The sequence below is a fragment of the Podarcis muralis genome, chromosome 1, assembly GCF_964188315.1.
Source record: "Podarcis muralis chromosome 1, rPodMur119.hap1.1, whole genome shotgun sequence".
NCBI classification, from domain to species: Eukaryota; Metazoa; Chordata; class Lepidosauria; order Squamata; family Lacertidae; genus Podarcis; species Podarcis muralis.
The window spans coordinates 56,118,182-56,138,292 of record NC_135655.1 but is presented as its reverse complement, the minus strand read 5'-3'; the positions used below and the strand labels follow the sequence as shown (position 1 = coordinate 56,138,292).

General features: G+C 41.9%; 1 protein-coding gene and 1 non-coding gene across 8 annotated transcripts in view; both read left to right on the top strand.

The window, feature by feature from the left end:
- The window catches only part of LDLRAD3 (low density lipoprotein receptor class A domain containing 3), a 121,745-nt gene extending 101,983 nt beyond the window's left edge, over positions 1-19,762 (top strand). For 2 of the 7 annotated variants that reach the window (XM_028727907.2, XM_028727888.2), the window contains 2 exons: positions 10,700-11,045; positions 13,588-19,762. In XM_028727907.2, coding sequence (XP_028583740.2) covers positions 10,700-11,045; positions 13,588-13,849 — 608 coding nt within the window. In that variant the 3' untranslated portion in view covers positions 13,850-19,762. The remainder of the gene's footprint in view (positions 1-10,699; positions 11,046-13,587) is intronic. The other 5 variants (XM_028727916.2, XM_028727897.2, XM_077929100.1 and 2 more) reach the window with 5 other exon arrangements.
- Positions 15,609-15,682, top strand: TRNAI-GAU (transfer RNA isoleucine (anticodon GAU)). The gene has a single exon. It is a non-coding gene; the product is annotated as a tRNA-Ile (tRNA).
- Positions 19,763-20,111: the final 349 nt, after the last annotated feature.

The window sequence follows — 20,111 nt, the reverse complement described above, 5'->3', positions numbered from 1 at the left end:
AAATTCCTCAAACTGGACACTGTACTATAAATGTGGTATTACAAGGTTTCATAAAAGAGAGAACATGTTTTTCTTAGGCTTTAATAATACACCATAGTTACGAGGCAGAATCCTATTAAGTTTCTTGGTATTAATTCTACACCCTGAACCTGAACCAAGAATGTGCCAGAGTGAAGGTTTTCTCCTCTTGTGTGTTAATAATTCCTAACCTTTTAAACTGGATTTAGCAGTGAATTCGAAACATAAGTAGGCTGCAAACATATACTTTAGTGCACTCTCCACCAATTATTCCTACTAGGCAATTTTCTCTAGTTTAAATAGGACTTGAATGAATCTCCTCCCCAAGTTACCACTGGAATGGTCAGAGAGCATGCCACAACACTTATCAGTAGGTTTGCACCTGTTCTATGTAAGATTTACTATCATGTTGAATATATTAGTCATACTGCTTTTTAATATAATGCTTTTCTCCATATTTTTGATAAGGCCATATAAATTGTGACCCACAAAGCCAAACGCAGCCCATTAAGGGCTCAATAAATCATGACTGATATAACCCCATTATATTTAGTGTTCAGAATGGGTGGGTGACAGGTTGTTCAGATCTGTTGTAGTTTTGAATCTGTTCCTATTAACAATACAACAGAAGTCTTGCCATACTGAATCAAAGTTCCATCCACTCTGTCGAGCATTTTGTCTTCAGTGGTATCCAGTTAATTTCACGGCCAAAAGGGAAACCCATTTCCCTACAAGTGGACAAGCTTGATATGGTCACTTCAATCATGCATTTGCTGTCAAGAATAGTTTTTTAAATGGGAGTGGGGTGTGGGGAGGAGAAAAAAATTTAAAAAAAGAAACTTCCTGCCAAGTGAAGCAGTTTTCTCCTTTTTGTAATTAAAGCAATCTTTTGCTTAATTTATTTCTGCAAAAACTTGCTGAAGTGAGACTGAATCTTTATGCAATGTGTACATCAAATGGGGAATAAGGCGCTTGGATAGAGTCCCAGGGATTGTAATATCTTGATTTACTGCCAGACATGCTTCACTGAATCAATCTACAAAAGAAATCCAAGTTAACTTTGCACATCGTTTCAAAAGGCAAGTATTTTTATGTGCTTGTGATTTGCTTGTAAAGTTTTAGAATTTATAGAACTGCCAATTGTGTATAAGTGGTCTAATGAAATCACCTCTGGGATGAGATAATACTTATGTCAAGTACTTGGTGTATTGTATTCCTTTACCGTTTAAATGGAAGACATTCTGAACTTGACCTAACACTGGGTCCTCTTTCTTGTGACAAGATGGATAGAAACATGAGTCCTTTTTCTAATATGTCATTTGTGTGTTTAACTAGCAAAATGAGAATCTATTAGAGAAAATTGTCTTTGCTATCAGTTTATAATTAATTATACTCGAACACACACATATCGGTGGCATGTTAATGGCCTTGCTACTCTGCCAGTAGCCAGAAATTCTCAATGCATTCATGCTGATAGAGGAATATTTGGAGTATCTGCTCTTTGCATTTGTCAGTGGGATGTGACAGCTTTGCAGGTGCTTGGGTGAATTTGCTAATCTATCTAGTAGCATCCATTCAGAAAGCGGGGGATGACTTATGCTTGAATGGAATTACCTATCATCCATGAATTCCATGTATGATTAATAAATGGGAATGGATCTGCTGTTGACTGGGTTAGGCCAACCTTAGCCACCTACCTCTTTCCCATAACAAAGAATGAGCAAGTTTCTCTTCGAGAGAGTATTGATCAGATGGCACAGGTTGCTGGCAGGGTTCGAAAGTGATTGATTTGTTGCATGCACTAGTCGGAATGGAGGCAGATTGCAGCACTTATAGATGGTGGCAACATCTAGAAGGATTCTAAACCAAGTCATTGGCTTGAAAGCATTTCTAATACTTAGCCAGCTACTGCTACAGTACTGTTTCAATTTGTTTGCAGATATTAATAATAATAAAAGACACATGGAAGAAATGCTTTTAAATTGTACACATATTCCCTAAAACATACTTGTTGTCAGCATCACCCTTGAGCCAGTGCCACCAACTGGACTCACACACTTCAGCCCCGACTGGGCTAGGCGAGCTGGGTAGCACTTCCAGAGACCACCTTCTGCACAGGAACAGGTCAAAGTGCTGTGGACTCACAGCTTAGAGTTGTGAGCACCGGATTCACTCCAACAAGAAGACAGTCGTCACACAGCAGAGTATAGCAGAGCATAAACCACTCGGAGAGCAGCTCTGTAGAATATCTTCTTTATTCTATCTACAACTATAATACACTACTATGTACAGAGCTAAATGAGGTCTAAACAAAAATGCTGAACTGCACTTAGCAGCAACCTTATCTATACACACGATCTCTCTCTAACATTCAGTCTCTCTCTCTCTCTCTCTCTCTCTCTCTCTCTCTCTCTCTCTTTGATGTGAGGCTGGAGCGGAATAAGTAGAGAGCAGAAACTGCCCCCTCCTCTCTGGAGAATCAGCAGAGAACATCAGCAGATTCTTGGATATGGGAGGGGTGAAATCTCCTCACTTTTATGGATTTCCCTCCTAACTTGTATGAATTTCTCTCCTTGAGTTTGTGCTTTTGTATTCTTTTCTATGCGTTTCGCCCTAAAATACACATCTGTGTACGCTTTCTCCCATAAAATAGGTATTTTTGTGAATATTTTTCAAATGACACACATTCAGAGAAGCAGGCAGTCCACTGATAACTGCATTCTGATCCATGTATAAGTCCAGGAACTTCACATTTAGGTTGGGTTGCTTTTCATTGTAGACCAACAAAATTCTCCTTCCTGCCTACATCTGACACTAGAAAAAAGAGAAATGTATAATAGTGCGTTAGCTGGTAGATATGAAAACAAGGGAAGTACACTTGTTACCAACCACTTAAATCAATCAGTGAGAGTCACAGCATCACCAGTGCTTGCAACAAATTCAAATGGAAGAAGTACACTCAGTAGTTAGCCAATCCATTTCCATAGAGGCACAACAAAGCACAGTTTGAATTCTCTTCTGTCCGCTTTATGGCTTTTTATTTTGTATTACCATCAATACTTTCTATGGATTTGAAATATTTTTTTTTTCTGCTTCCCCTCTCCTCTTTTCTTTTTCTAGGAGAAATATTGATAATGTGGCTACGCCAATATTAATTAGGGCATTACTGATATGTATTGGTTTGCATTTCCTTGTGTTTGAAATAATCTATAAATACAGAATAGTGTATATGGGAACACTTTGTGAGGAATAAAACTTGCCTGCATGGAGAAGGAAATGCATAACCCATTTGTTTGTGCTTGGAGAACATGGAACCTCAGCTGTGCTTCAGGTTATCTTTAAACTTTTAAAGCTCCATTGTGGCCAAAGTAATATTTGCTACTCCCTGAGATTATTTGGAGGATTTAGGGCTAGTCAGCGTTGCCCATATTGCTTTTATGTCCCCTGGTTATTGTGTAAGATGTTTGATGAACTTCCTCCCTTGACTAGTGATATTACCTATTAGCATATACCTGAAGTTGACAAACAGTTTTGACTTCACAACCTGTATATTGGGACCTAATTCATGAGTTCTTGAATGGCAGGGTGGGTGCAACTTCTTGGCTAAAGGAGTTGCTGCTTTATCCCCTTTTGGATGGTACCTGAACTGGAGAGGGACATGGGCAAGGATGCAGTGTGGGCTACTTCCAGCCTTGCAGCATTGGGAAGTGAGTCTTTGTACAACTCTTGTTTGTGGGAGCTATGTAGATAATAAATAGTATACTAATGATTAGATGTTGGAGATAATGTCTGAACATGCTCTGCATGACCTAACGGGCCTTTTTCTTTCAGCTTTCTGGATTGATTTTTCTGCCTTGGTCAAAGGGTCCTGCATATTCTAAATCTTCTGGACACTATCTTTCAGAGAACTAAACCATATGGACTGCTTATCTGACAGCATCTCTTCTCTTGAGCATTTCTTTAAAGGAACTGTGTGTTCATTAAAATAATATGCCGGAGTACATAGATGTTGTGCTAGCAGTTTTTCAGACTGCCACTTCCTGAAAATAAAGTCTTTGAATGACTGCACTACATTTAAAAGTGGATTAAAATACACTTTACAGTATATCTAAATCACGCTTAACCTAGCAGTATTTCTTGCCAACTGCAGCTGACTCTGCAGGCTCATTAAACCCTTGGATTATAACGGAATCTTATTATCGCCCTGCTTTCCCTCCCATGCAAACCAATAGCCTGTAGTATTAATGCAGTATCTTACTATAAGTTAATTTGCTGTTTCTAGATAATACCAAATATGTTTTCTCTGGTATGCTTAATGTTGGTACCAGAACTTGAAGTGGCATGCTTCCTGTTGTAGCCCAAGAATCAAACTGCATACTAGCTTGGAAAATGTGTATTTCCAAATGTTTGTTTCCTGAAGCGAAACAGAGCACAGGGTTGAGAATAGCATTTGTAGGGATATGCAACAGGCAGGAATTGGGGGTACTCAAGCCTTCCTATGCTCACTGATTATCTTCATTGCCATCTTCTTTCAAGTCAGGCTTGGAACTTGACTTGGCGGAGAAGGCTGGGCTACAGGTGGCCAGAGTAGGCATTTGGAGAATTGGTGGGCAGGAAACAGCTAAGCACCCACCCCTCCTGCCCACTGAATTTCTCCTAAAGCTGTTCTCCTCGCTCCTGTATGAGACATGCATGAGATTAGAAACTGTGCTAGCCTTATAAGGTGTGTTTGTATCCCAGATTAAATCTGGAAAGCCCCTGCAGGTTGGTCAACTGTTAGGGTTCCTCACTGAGGAACACTTGCTTTGCAAATGAAATTGTACCAGTGGGTTGCAGCTGATTAATAAAGAGTGTTCATTGAACTTGAAAGAACCAGGTGCAAAACCTGGCAGCCATGACATTCTCTGGGCAGCCTACATAGAGACCAGTTTGCACAGTGTTGAGCTGACAGCATCCTTTTGCAGCAGATGCACACATCTGGGTTGGCAAGCAAGCAAGCATGGATGACCTTTTTTCTGCAAGTATCAGGGTCTGGTATAGTTGTGTGAATTGTCCCAGAGGCACTGTGCTGTCCTAGCCTACCTTTTAAGGTGATAAATCATTTAAGCTTTGTAATGTGTTTTGTACACCATGGACAGCACTTGATATTATCAAAGCCCATCCCTTTTTATAGCTCTTAAGATTAATTTTAGAACTTAGTATTCATGTGTTCTCGGCTTATTTTCTCACTTTGCTGATTATGCCCTTTTCAGTCCTTTCTTTTTCCCACATTGAAACTGGGACAGGAGAGGTGCTGTGGATAATTATCCAGCATTGTAAGAAATAAAAAGGAGAGAAGGTGAGAGGTGAAATTCTGGGTCTTCTGTCTGATGAGTCAGTGTGCAGTCGTCCTGCAGTGCTAAGCAATAGCTGAAATGAACTATGCAGCCACCAGCACTGTTCTTGTGTAGTGTCGCAAGTTTTGTAAAGAAAAGTTCCGTGTGCTAAAGACTAAATTAACGGTAGGCAATAGATTGTGAAAAGTTTTCCTTTGACTCTGAAAACCTCACACTATATATAGCTTGGTCTTACAGATCCCATTTTCACTTCTACCTACTTGTTAATTGCTGTGATAAAATTTAATTGCTGTGGCTTAGTTCAAAGTGGGCAGAATTAATTTGGTTTTGAAGGTTATCATGCTTCATACAGAATTCTGTACGCTGGTTTTGGCAGTTGTGCCCCAAAAGGCAGTTTATAAATCACTTAGTAAAATAAAATAAATAAGAAAAACAATTAGACAAATTTATAAAACAAATTTATGGAAGATAGATCTCTCAGTAGCCACTACAAGTTGTTTCAAGGACCACAGGGACTTCTAGAAGAGAAAGGGGACAGATCCGCCATACAACCAAGCACATTACAGTGGTACCTCGGGTTAAGAACTTAATTTGTTCTGGAGGTCTGTTCTTAACCTGAAACTGTTCTTAACCTGAAGCACCACTTTAGCTAATGGGGCCTCCTGCTGCCGCCACACCGCCAGAGCATGATTTCTGTTCTCATCCTGAAGCAAAGTTTTTAACCCAAGGTAATATTTCTGGGTTAGCAGAGTCTGTAACCTGAAGCGTCTGTAACCTGAAGCATCTGTAACCTGAAGTGTATGTAACCCGAGGTACCACTGTATTAAAATAATAAGCTGAGCTTTGCAACAGGAGGCTGAGCAAGGCACCCTCTCAAAAACCCTTCTTGGATATCTGTTGCCTGCCCTAATCAGTACCTGCAACTTGGACTCACATTCAGGACTCACAAAGAGCTTGTTTCCACCTAATTCTGATACAGTGGTGCCCCGCAAGACGAATGCCTCGCAAGACGAAAAACCCGCTAGACGAAAGGGTTTTCCGTTTTTGAGTTGCTTCGCAAGACGATTTTCCCTATGGGCTTGCTTCGTAAGACGAAAACGTCTTGCGAGTCTTGCGATTTTTTTCCGCTTTCCCCCCCTTTTTCTAAGCCGCTAAGCCGCTAAGCCTTTAATAGCCGCTAAGCCACTAAACCGCTAATAGCGCTAATCCGCTAAGCCGCTAATAGGGTTGCTTTGCAAGACGAAAAAACCGCTTGACGAAGAGACTCGTGGAACGGATTATTTTCGTCTTGCGAGGCACCACTGTAATAAGATGAATGCAGTGCATGGAGCCTTTGGTTTATGTTTAAAGTTATTTTCACAGAGTTATTCAAACTGGACCTGGGGTGGGATTTTGAGCAGAAGCTGCCTACACTCTCACCCCCACTCACACACCTGTCCTGAAAGCTTTCCCCTTAGAACATAGACACACACACTTTACATGGTCTTACTGGATTATGAGGCAGCACAGAATTAAGGACTATCGGGCAGCACAGAGCCACCCTGAGCTCTTATCCAGCAGCTCTGAGTTCTGTACAAGCAGGGTGTGCTAACCAGCAGGCTTGGTGATTTTGCAGCTGCCACATTTTTATTTTTATTTTAATCTGCTGGAATTTAAATGTGATGTCAAAGTGGTATCTTTTGTTGGGAGATGGGCAGTTACTTGTGTTCATTAAAGCTGCAGATGCCTGCTCCGATTATGTATTTCAAAAGCTTTTAGCCCTGATGAAGTGTGAAACAGCTCGGCTGAGCAGAGGCTCAGGAGAGACAAAGTAATGGCCTCTCCATTTCCCAGTGTCTTAAGAAGCCTAATACAATTGGTCCTAGACCTTTTTAATAATTTTAAGATGGTGTAATTTGTTCATGGATAATAAAACGGTCCTTTGAGTACACCCTGTAATGTTTTTCATTACCATCCCTCTGTTCAGCCATAACTATTTGGGCCTTTTATATATACTTTTATCCTCAAAGCTTCTAGTCTGCACACTCAGCATGTTTTCTGCTAATGAGGTTTAATAGGCGAAAGTGGCATTGATGAACTATCTCTACCTAGTGCTGTTAAAATACATAGATTCTGCTAAGAAAACCAGAGAAAAATGGAAGCCGCGTGAATCTGAGTTAATTCAGCTTGTCCACTCTCTCCATTGTTATGAAACAGAACAAACAGTATTCTAAATCTCCCCGTGTCATCATACCTGGCTCTTCACAGAGAAATGTTCCCTTTGCATTACCAGGAAACTTAATTCAGTAGCTTCATCTGTGATGCATAAGTATTTGCTGAAAGTTATTAGAGCAGAACTAAAAAGCCATAAATTTCTCTAAAATTCTAAACTGAATATCCAGACAAAATGCTGCCTTATTTCTACCCCTCTGTCATAATGTGTTATGAGCAATCGAGCTTCCAGCCTTATTTCCACCTCCCTGCCATAATGAGTGAGAGCAGTCTGTTTTCCAGGTGTGGATCTGACCTCCCCAGGGTTGCAAAAGGGTGGTGCAAATTGGGGAGGGCTGTATTTAGTATCTGGGACAGGTGTGAGTACAAGAAGTGTTCCACCAGTTCTCCATTTTTCACCTCAACTCCAGGTATAGTGAACATCAACTGATAGTACCATATCATATGCCAATTTTTCTTCTAACTGTTGTCCTAAGATATTTAGCTTTATTGTAATAATTTTACTCCCCACTGTTTTTTAAATCTTCAACCCTGTGAAAGAAGATGAGTTGAGATATGGTGATTTTCCAAAATCCTCCAGTGTGTTTCATAGTGGAAGGAGGATTTGATCTCACCTATTCCTGATACATATAACATTCAGTGCGCTGGTTTTCTTATGCACAGTATACACACTGCCTGTCGTATCATCACTCATAGCTGTCTGTTCTGACAGTGCCAGTCATTGCTGAACATCAAACTCAACCAGCGGGTGTTCTGCCCTATCCTAATTGTTAGTGCTTATCTATCCTAGGCATGGGAGCATTCGAGCTCCAGCAGCAAAGTAGCTATTGCACTCTCTTCTGCTTCTTGGATCACAGCATCCAGGTAGAATTCATGCACCTCTGCTTGCCATCGTATTGGGTCAAGCTGGTTGCTGCAAAAGATGTCTACTTAATAGTGTGGGCAAGTGCATGACTTAATTCCTTTTGCAAAATAGTAACTGATTTGCTGCTTTTTCTCAAATACTGTCTTCGAGGTTCAGGGATTCAGCTGTTTCCATACCCCTGTTTCTAGACATGTATATATGATGTAGTGGCTAGACTGGACAAAACTGGGAAGTATGTCCTGGGGCAAAGCTCAAGAAATGCTAATTTGCTGGAAATAAGTGACGATGCAGCACCCTAAAGATAGCAGCACTTGTGAATTCATCCCCCACCCTTACAGGGCTTTAGTTGTGCAGCATTAGATGGCAGTCTAAAACCCTGTTCCATTTTATCTTTCCCCTTTTCCTCTTCAAATTTAGCAGGTGGTGGTGGGAGTATAAGCAATAAGCCCGGAGGCAGCAATAGGAGAAACTGAGTTCTGCTGAGATGAGTGGTTGCCTCACATTGGTGCTTCTTTATTTTAATTTGCTTCAAATTAAAAGAGGAGAATGTCACAATCAGGTAATCCTGAGTTCCTTAGGAAGGTTTTGACATAATATGCAGCAGGTTAAAAAACAACAACCAGTAATGAAATGCCACAGGGCCATTAGTGGCTCTTATTTCACATTTTTTCAAACAGACACACAAGGGAGCAGTGTGACTTACTGTATGTGTTCCCTAACCGTATTGTCTCATTTCTTTCTTAGCTAGCAAGGCAAGCACTATTTGAATAAATGTTTGGCTTTAAATAATTGAATACATTTAAAATCTGCTATCTTTCTTGACTGGGAATTTTTTGAAGTTGCCCTGGAATGTGCAGAATGCGTTTAACAAAGTAAGGAGTTGCTGTTTTGAAATTTAAAACAGAGAGGGAGTGCAAATGTTGGCTTTAGGATATTTGGGCAAAGAGCTTTGTGTTGAATTCCAAGAAACCATTTTCATTCTTTACAAAACCATAGAAACGTTTGATGTTTAATACCAGCTGATATGTTAATCATTGGTATCATGTGACCTGTTGCTTACCAGCATCATAAAGGGCTTTAACAAAATAAATTGGTAGTCCGATTCTCCTATTGCTGCAACACAATATTGTGCTAAGCAAAAGGTTCATTTAATATTTTATGATGGTTTCATTTTCTTTAAGAGGTTTTTGGTTTTGCTAAGAAACAATTGATGTGTATCTTCTGGGCCGCAGGTGGCGCTGTGGGTAAAAGCCTCAGCACCTAGGGCTTGCCGATCGAAAGGTCGGCGGTTCGAATCCCTGCGGCGGGGTGCGCTCCCGCCGTTCGGTCCCAGCGCCTGCCAACCTAGCAGTTTGAAAGCACCCCCGGGTGCAAGTAGATAAATAGGGACCGCCTACAAGCGGGAAGGTAAACGGCGTTTCCATGTGCGGCTCTGGCTCGCCAGAGCAGCGATGTCACGCTGGCCACGTGACCCGGAAGTGTCTCTGGACAGCGCTGGCCCCCGGCCTCTTGAGTGAGATGGGCGCACAACCCTAGAGTCTGGCAAGACTGGCCCGTACGGGCAGGGGTACCTTTACCTTTACCTTATCTTCTTTATGTTTGTTTCAGATTTGCAATGAAACTGTTTGTTTTGAGAAAGATAAGAGAGATGGCACAGCATGGTCAAAATCAATGGCTAACAGAATTGTAAATAGTCGCACACCTGATTGCCTGCAGCACAGAAAATCCACCTCCAGGCAATCAGGCTGGGAAGCTATACAAAAGTTTTCTCTTCTTTCTGCACACAGATAAGCTGGGGGGGGGGAGTGGACAGCTGGTAATTTTTGTGGGCTTGTCAGTTGGATTAGCATTGCACTGGGGTTTAGGCAAGACGTATTCTGTTTTAAGCCTTACCACATGGAAACGGGACGTGACTTTTTCCATTCAGCTGTTTACTAAAAAGTTAAATCATAAGTGCTGATACAAGGCTAAATAAATCTTCTTCTCTTTCCTGTTGACTTTTCTTTCCCTCCACAGCCATGGAGCACATCTGCACAAAGCAGAAACATCTGAGGCAGGCAAAGGGAAATGTGCAATTTCAGTCAGCTGGTCTCCATTTTGGGCGCATATGTTCTTGATAAGCTCATTTTCCACACTTCCTAAAGGAGGAGGAAAACTTGGTGGGAAGCCAGCCAGCGGTACATTACCAGAGAATATAGCTAGGGAACAGAAGTGCTGCTTCTCTTCCACAGGGACTAATTTTCTCTTTCTCCTTTCCTCTCCCTTGCAGAAGCTGGCAGCGACCAGAATTATGTGACCTCGGAGCCTCAGCTGATCTTCTATCCCAGCATCACCTATGCAGTCATTGGCAGCTCTGCCATTTTTGTGCTGGTAGTGGCCCTCCTCGCCTTGGTTTTGCACCACCAGCGAAAGCGCAACAACCTCATGACGCTTCCTGTACATCGACTGCAGCACCCCGTCCTCCTCTCCCGGCTGGTTGTCCTCGACCACCCACACCAGTGCAGTGTCACCTACAATGTCAACAATGGGGTCCAATACATGTCCAGTCAGGCCTACCACAGGCCACCAGACCTGGACTCCCCACCATCCTATTCAGAAGCTGTACTAGACCAAAGGTATGTGCACTAAGCATGCGTCCCAGCACTAATCTAGCATAGAATAGCTGTCGCTTGTAAACTCTGTGGCACCATCACTTCTGTGTATTGCAGGCATAGGGAACATAGGGTGTTTCTGAACTAGAACTCCCATCTTTTGGGAGCTGCAATTCAGCAACATCTGGAGAGCCAAAGTTCCTCACAGCTGGTGTATAGTGCTATTTCTATAAACAATACTACACTTTTATAGAATACAATGAGAAAGACTGTTTTCTCATAATAGTTGAGTTGTGCATTGTTGTTGTTTTAACCAAGAAAGTCATAGGCACTTTTGATGGAAATGGGGAGTGCAGAACTTTCAAAGCACTAAGTATTTTTTAAAATGTGCATAATGGCAGGCCATTGTTGCCAGAGGTTGGGGGGAGGGAGGCAGACTCCACTTTTTCTTCCTGTTCGCCATTTTTCCTTTAAGGGGCTACACAAGCACTTTTGCACTCAAATGGTACAGTATGGGAGTGTTCAACCTTTAAAGAATAAATAATTCAAAACAAAATTAAACTTTCAAAAGGTTGCGCACAAGGAAGGGGGCAGGGAATTGTCATTCACCATTAATGGCATCGCTAAGTGCCATGAGGTTTTTGAATCCTTGTTCTGAAGCGCACTCACAGTCGCAATTCCCACATGTGGGAGAGGAAATTGCATTTCCCCGACACAAATGCTTAGGTTTGTGCCTTAGGAGAATGCATCATCTCTGTGTGGAAGTGCTACCTTGAGAGAAGACATCTGGAGCCTCGAAAGAGATAGTACACAAAGCTCATTTATTGTGCAAGGAAGGGAAAAAAGAAAGAAAACTCACTTTGTAAAAGACTTTGCCTGTAGGATTCTTTGTTCATAGTTAATTGTGTTGACTAACAGTTAATTAGTGACTTCATATAAGGACGCAGGTGGCGCTGTGGGTAAAAGCATCAGCACCTAGGGCTTGCCGATCGAAAGGTCGGCGGTTCGAATCCCTGTGGCGGGGTGCGCTCCCGTTGCTCGGTCCCAGCGCCTGCCAACCTAGCAGTTCAAAAGCACGTCAAAGTGCAAGTAGATAAATAGGGACCGCTTTCTAGCGGGAAGGTAAACGGCGTTTCCGTGTGCGGCTCTGGCTCGCCAGAGCAGCGATGTCACGCTGGCCACGTGACCCGGAAGTGTCTGCGGACAGCGCTGGCCCCCGGCCTCTTGAGTGAGATGGGCGCACAACCCTAGAGTCTGGCAAGACTGGCCCGTACGGGCAGGGGTACCTTTACCTTTTATATTTATTTTGAAATTTGCCTTGGATTTCCCAGATTTTAAAATGTAGCTCTTGAAACTTGCTGGCATGCCTGCTGCATCATCAGACGCTGATCCAATAAAAACATTATCTGCCCACAGTCTGTTGTGGGAGATATGTGGCTACAACAGTGCTTTGTAGGAATAGGAAGCCAATTCGTTCATTTCTTGGCTTTACTACCATGGCCGTCATGGCTTCAGTAGTGATTGTGGTGATTGGTGGCAGCAGGCAGCAGCTTTGTAATGTTGATAGATTTCCAGCATGCCTTGAACTTAGGCCAGCAGTCCAGTTCTTCTTCATTGCTGTCCTGGGGCTAGGAAGAATGGCCGGAATCATGTAGAATGAAATGTTCTGTAGCCCAATATCAGCTTGTGCATTTCATTTACCATTTTCATATAGGGGGATGGGGAACGGGAGAATGAAGGTCCTAAATATTCCTTGCCACATATATGCCAAGCATTATTCATGTTGGAGTGCTTACAAAACTACATTTATATAGGACTTGCTATCCTCTCTTGTTATGCTACAGAGTAAGTAAGCCCAGCGCTCTCACTCTCTCTCCCTCCCCCCCCATTGGACAGATGGTACTTAACAGCACTTTGAATGCTGATTCAGCCATCTGTCTTGCACCCCATTTTTCTGGCAGGTGGTCCACTTTTTAAAAACATATTAAAACGTATTCATTTAAACTTCTAATTTTTCATTTTACAAAATAAAAATTTTAAGATTTGCAAAAATCATTCCATGCATGCAGCAGATTAAAGTCTTAATGTCCCAGGAGTCAGTCAATCGGTGCTGTGCATAGCCAGAACCAAGTTTTCCTGCATGGAAAACAATTTGTATATAAACAAATACACATCTGGCTTGACAACTAAGATAATATATGTATGTAGCTAGGTATCCTTTCTCCAGTACATATAAGGTTAGTGTGCTTGGTATACAGTGGTACCTTGGTTCTCAAACTTAATCCATTCCAGAAGTACGTTTGACTTCCAAAATGTTCAGAAACCAAGGCATGGCTTCTGATTGGTTCAGGCACCCTGGAAACAATAGCCGACAGCCTCATCGGACATTTGGCTTCTGAAAAACATTTGAAAACCGGAACACTTACTTCCGAGTTTTCAGTGTTTGGGAACCAAGGTGTTTGAGTACCAAGGCATTTGAGAACCAAGGTACCACTGTAGCAACAATCAGATACTTCATGTTCTCTTTGTACCTTTAGTAATTTGCCGTCTCATTTATACCTTGCAGCAGACCACCGTGGTTTGATCTTCCTCCACCTCCTTATTCCTCAGAATCAGAATCCCAGAGTCACATAGAACTCCCTCCATATCGCTCTCGGACTGGGAGTGTGGCAAGCACAGATGCTACAGGGGCAAGAAGTCCAGGGACTGTGGACAGTAGTCGAACGAGAAGCACCGCTGCCAGTGTGGACTCTCGTGGCGCACCGTGTGAAATTACAGCTGAGCAGAGTGACTCTCTGATCAATTCAGATTCTGTCAGAGTGCTGTAAACAGTAAGATTCTTATGGATCGACTGCTTGGGCTTGGACTGGACCTAAGAAGTCCAGGGTCACTTGGACTTCTTCTACACAATGACTGCAGTGTATTAGGGAGATTCTCTAGCACATTCCACACTGAAAGAAACCGGGGCTTTGCAAACACCGTTAACAGCTTTGCCTCATGGGAATGTGAATGACACCAGTGGCCTCGGCCACATTAGTCTCCAATGTTTTGTTTTGAGCTTGTGGGAACAGTTCTGGAATTTCAGTTCAGATTTAACTTTGACTTTCTGTAACACATCATGCTTTTAAGGTATTACAAGGGTATTGACTATGTGCATGTGTCGGAATAGAATATAATATATGCACATGTGCCTAGATCTATACCTACATTTCAAAACATCTCTATGTGTTTTTTCTTTATTTTTTTAAAAATGTGTATTTATGTCTTGTAAGTATGTATGTAATATACAAAACTTGCATTATGCAAGTATTGATCTGTGTTGCTGGGGGCTACTGGAATCACCACAAGGGGGCGGGGAGGGGAATCCAAGCCTGAAGAGGAAGCAGAACTGCTACAAGAGCCCAACATACCTATGCTACATCCAGTTTGACTTGCTTACTTTGTGCTGGAATACGGAACCCAATTTTGAGGTCAGCTTTATGTCCATGTTTTGATGGTTAGGTGTCGCAGAGTACTTTATGTCAGCCTTTTCCCCAGTGCTTAAGACTCTTAAGAAATTTCTCTTTCAGGGTTTTGTAGCGATAATTACTGTGTCTTGGGATTTCAGCTTCCTATCCAGAGTGGGAATGGCTTGACTAGGCATAGGCAAACTCAGCCCTCCAGATGTTTTGGGTCTACAACTCCCATTATCCCCAGCTAACAGGACCAGTGGTCAGGGATGATGGGAGTTGTAGTCCCAAAACATCTGGAGGGCCAAGTTTGCCTGTGCCTGGGCTTGACCATTTGGAGGTTCCTTTTGAGTCCCCTGTTCTGATAGATATATGAATGTCTGTCCTCCTCTCAAGATTTTAGGGTGTTTCAGGCTACATGTGTGCCAAAATTAATCTTTCTGGTTGCAGTTAGAGGCATGCTTTATTTCCCATTTTAAGAGAGTGAAGTGACATTTTCTGCTCTCTCTTTTACCCCCTTTCCCTTTTTTATCATTTGAAGTGCCTTGGAATATGCAGGTACCAAATTTCAGAGCTGTAGCTCATCAGGAAATAACTTTGATACTCTATGAATTACAACTGTTTTGATACAGGAAAAAAGAAATCACATTCACTCTTTGGTGTCTGCTGGATGAAATTATGATTCACACTCTCTACAGCAAGCTTCATTTGCTACATTCGCACCAGCATTTTCAGGCATAAATGCAAAGTGGAGGGGCATGTTAGCTCTTTTCTTTGCCTGCTTGCAAACATTCAGCTGTCCTGTACAGCACATACCGCTGCAAACACCGGCGTACACATGACACACATTGCTGCATGGTGTGACTCAGTCTCTAAAATTATCAGTACTTGGGCATCATTCAGCCCATGAAATCAAGATACTGTGTTTATAGGCTTTAATTGGCTTCAGTGTCTCCTCTTTTACCCAATGCATTTCTTTAGGCTGTACATTTGTGTTGAAATATTTAGTTTTGGACTTCTCAAATAAATACTTTTTTAAATTGTATGTTTGCATCCCTCCCTCCCGCCACAGGTCAAAAGAAGAAAGGATTCCCCCTCCCCCACCTTGGGAAACTAAAAAAAGGAAAAGAAAGAATAAGCCTGGATAGCTCAGTTGGTTAGAGTGTGGTGCTGATAATGCCAAGGTTGCAGGTTTGATCCCTGTATGGGGCAGCTGTATATTCCTGTCTTGCAGGGTGTTGGACTAGATCCCTCCAGATGTTTTTGGCCTACAACTCCCATGATCCCAAGCTAGCAGGACCAGTGGCCAGGGATGATGGGAATTGTAGTCCTCAAAACATCTGGAGGGCCAAGGTTGAGGAAGCCTGGACTAGATGATCCTCAGGGTCTCTTTCAACTCTACCATATTATGATTCTAGGGATAAATAGGGGGGTATAGGAGTATAGTGTGCTTTTCCAGCTCACTGCAAGGAACAGGACAAATACACTAGCATGTCTCAGAACCGTGCACATTTGGTAGATGTTAAAATTTCCTTCAAAGGCAGCCTTATTTTCATATTCATATATCTTAAAATTATGCCCTCTATTGTGGTAACACTAAACCCCTGAAGGGACTATAACTTTTGAAGAGTGTTGAGAATTTGAATGTTTCATAACTGAATTTAACACAAAATGAGGTTTTAAACCTTATTTTAAATAGTAATGCGTAAACAGTACATTTCCCCCCTGCAGTGCATTAGCTAAGATTCTTCCTAAAGTGTTGCAGTTATTTATATAAGCCAGGATCCAAAGAGCTACTTTAGGCACACCTAAGGGCTTGGGCATTCCTTGTATAGTTTTCTTTTATTTTCTTACTGTCTGCTCTTCATTCTCACATATTTGTCCCTTCAGTTTGACATGGCATAGGAGCAGCTCTTTAAAAAACACAAGCCTGAAGCCTCCATGACCACGAGGAACTTCAGATCCCAGTCAGTAGTATTTGCCTAATACAGGGAAATACCTTTGACCCACCAGATATTTTTTTTGCTGGCTAGGTCTGATGGCACTTGGACTCCAACAACATTTGAAAGGGTGCAGGTTCCACATCCCTAGTCTAATACATGTTCATTTCTATCAGTGGGGCAGTGCATATTCCAGGAATAAAAGTTCAAATTCTGGTGGTTATATTCCAAATAGGGATGCAATCCAGCAAAACATGGGTGAGCAGACTTAAGGTGTGCAAGATCTACTTTTCATTTTACTAAAACTCCCAAGATCCACGCATTGGAGTCAGGCACAAAAGACTTCCACTCAGTGCTATTTTTCTAGAACTCACCCCTTGTTCTCTTATAATGGCAATGGCATCCACTGAGTTGCAGCAAGTTCCAGCTGAAAAAAGCCCTGCTTACACATAGAATTAAAGAACATGGTGCACCTGAGCAGCTGCTGAGCCCAGGGACTTGTTTTGAGTCCCAGAACTGAGCTGATGAGTTCACAGTCCTCCCCCCCCTTCACACAAAAATCCATTCCTGGTTATACCCCCACCCCCATATCCCTCATTTCAGCAGTCTTAATTTAATGGTGTGGAAGAGTTTTCTTGGCAATCAACCAATAGATACTGATCTACCTTCTGCCCACCTCTGATATATATAATAGAAATGTATTTTGGTTCCCAGGAATAAAAATGGAGTATTTATTCATTTTATTTTATTTAACAATGCTTATATACCTCTTGATTGTAAGTCAATCCTCTAAGTGGTTTACGAGAAATAATCTCCAAACGAATAGTTCAAAACTTCACCAAAACTTTACCCTAAAAGAAGTTTAATATTGGGCAGCAAAAATTAAAATGGCAATCAAGTTGCAGCTTCTGATTTTTAGCTGTGTATTGCTTTTATTGCCTGTTACTAAAATATTGAGTTTGTCTCAAATCTGCGGAATTGCCCTCATTATTTTAAAGATGAAACTGCTGCATGAGCAAGTCAGGCTTTGTCACTGAATGGACACCCACTGTTCTGCCGTGGCTTTAGCTTAATTAAATGAGATGGCAAACATATCTGAGCTGTACAGCTTCAAAATACAGGGGGAGCACACAAAACCCAATGCTTCCCCCCCCCAAAGAACATATTGTACATAGAAAAAAAATATAATGGAAGCTACAGCCCTTCTCTCTTACGTTTAGGTTCCTTATGTGTCCATTTGTATGGATGTTTTTTAAAATCTGAAAGGGACTTAAGTTCCATACAGTGGAAATAGGAAGCAGATTATTGATCAGTTCTTGGAAACTTGATGTGCAGACAGCCTTGTGCTATTTTCACTGTCAGATCATAGAGATTCGTGTTTATAAAAATGTTTCATTGCTAGCCATTGGCTGTATTAGTTTTACATTAACTTTAAATTGTGATTTTCACAGGCTTTATAGAATTGTCTGTACATGACTTTGGGAGCAGTTGCTAAAAAGTGCCCTAGAAATCTTGCAAATAAAACAGATCTGGTACAGACATGCCCTGAGGCAGCTGAGCCTCCACTATCAGCCTCTGCATCTTACTCCTTGCCTCTTGAGAAGGTGCTTTCTCCATTATGCCCTCCCCGGTTACAAATTACCGGTAAACTCTTTATATGATCATAGAGAGATATTGGCCGTGATTCGGCAGGTCTTGTAAGTTATATTCTTAGCAGAAACTCCGCATTTAGAGGGTTTCTTCGGTGCTCTGTTTCTCCTTTGTTGTAGTGGTCCTGAGAAACATTAAACTGCTTTTGAATACGTCTCCAGTTTTCCCCTCCTTTTTTAAAGATCTGAAGTTTGTGGCCAGAAGAGGCTATCATGATATATATATATAAACCATAGCATATCTTCAGATACTGCTTCAGGCTGTGGCCAGCATATCATACATTTTAAAGGTTCTTCCAATTTTGGCTTAGATTAGCCTCTTGGTAGCCTCAGAAGTGCCCAGCTCAGTAATGGCAATTCATTTCATCCTTTTGCCTTTGAAGAATGTAGTCTAACAAAACAAAAGCCAGGTCCCTTACGCCTTGCTTGAGAAGGTGCAGTAGCAGCAGTGTGATTGAGAAGGTGGGGTGTTTATCCAGTTAAAAAGAGCATTGCATCTTTTCAACTGGAATTATGGCATTAAACCTGTATGAAGTCTCTAAACTCAATTTGTACTTTGAACTTTTTAAAACTGAATTGTATCTAAGTATACAATGCCGTTGCATCCAGGGTGCAGCTGGGCATAAAAGAGATGGCTGTGGACAGCAGTAACTTCCTTCCTTAGCCGAAACCACCACACAGCACCCTTCAGAAACTATAGTTCCCAGGATTCGGGGGGGGGTGCACTTAAAAACGTGTGGTGTGTGCACAGTCTTGAGCAGGGGTCAGCAACCTTTTTCAGCTGTGGGCTGGTCCACCATCCCTCAGAGCATGTGGTGGGCCAGACTATATTTTTTGGGGGAAAATTAATGAATTCCTATGCCCCATAAATAACCCAGAGATGCATTTTAAATAAAAGCACATATTCTACTCATGTAAAAACACCAGGCAGGCCCCACAAATAACCCAGAGATGCATTTTAAATAAAAGGACACATTCTACTCATGTAAAAACACCCTGATTCCCGGACCATTCGCGGGCCAGATTGAGAAGGCAATTGGGCCGCATCCGGCCCATGGGCCTTAGGTTGCCTACCCCTGGTCTTGAGTCTCTTCCATTGCCTTTCCACAAGAGTCCTGGTACTTAAAGGAAGCAGCACACCAGGAAACATCCACTCTCAAATGTAACATTCAACGTGTACTGCAAGCTGCCAGCTACAGAGTTTTGGTTCAGGCCTCCTTTTCAAGGAATGCAACTGCAGGGTGCATTCAGTCCTCCCTACAAGACTCATATTGCAGCCCAGAGTTTCACTAGCTACGTTTGATTGGTGTATTGGCAGCTTAAGTGAAAATGCTGAGAATTTTATCCCCTGAACCCTTTTATTTTCCATTCTCTCCATCCCATGGAGACAGTCCCCCCCCCTTTAAATCAGCTTGGTTTTCTTTTTCACTTTGCTCTCCCAGTTTTATATAAGAAACAAAGTAGGAAGTTGGAGATTTTAAACCCATGCCTGGCTAATGTTACCTGCCAAAAACTGGAAATGTTTCAAATTATAGTCTGGTTTGTTGTCACTTTTGTCAGCTCATTATATAGCTTGGACCATTTTCGCAATATTGGAAGGTCAGCAGCAGCAGCTTGGCTGAGTTCTGGTGTATACTTTGTACATTTAACATGTTCTTTTGGAGTTGTTATTGTTCAGCATCATTAAATCTCTTAAAAATGTTGATCTTTCTTAAAGCTGTTTGTGAGTGGGGAAAGGAAATTAATCTAAGTTAGCTGCAAAATGCAGAGAAGTCGCCTTCATTTTGCTTTCCAGTTTTCTGAGCCTCACGTTATTGTCACAAAGGCAGCCTGAAGCCGCGTGTTCTTTTGCCTTTATTAGCTCTCAGCCTTGCCCCCTGATGGCCCCTGTCAGATGCAGGACTTCATTATGTGCAACGAAACTCCTTTAATTGTCTCTTTCATCATACGCTGTACAAAAGGGCAAGAAATGTTTTTAATCAAAACTTCTGCAGTGAAATAATTTGGGGAGGAAACATCTTGATGGAAAGGAAAGTTCAGAAATAATAAGGC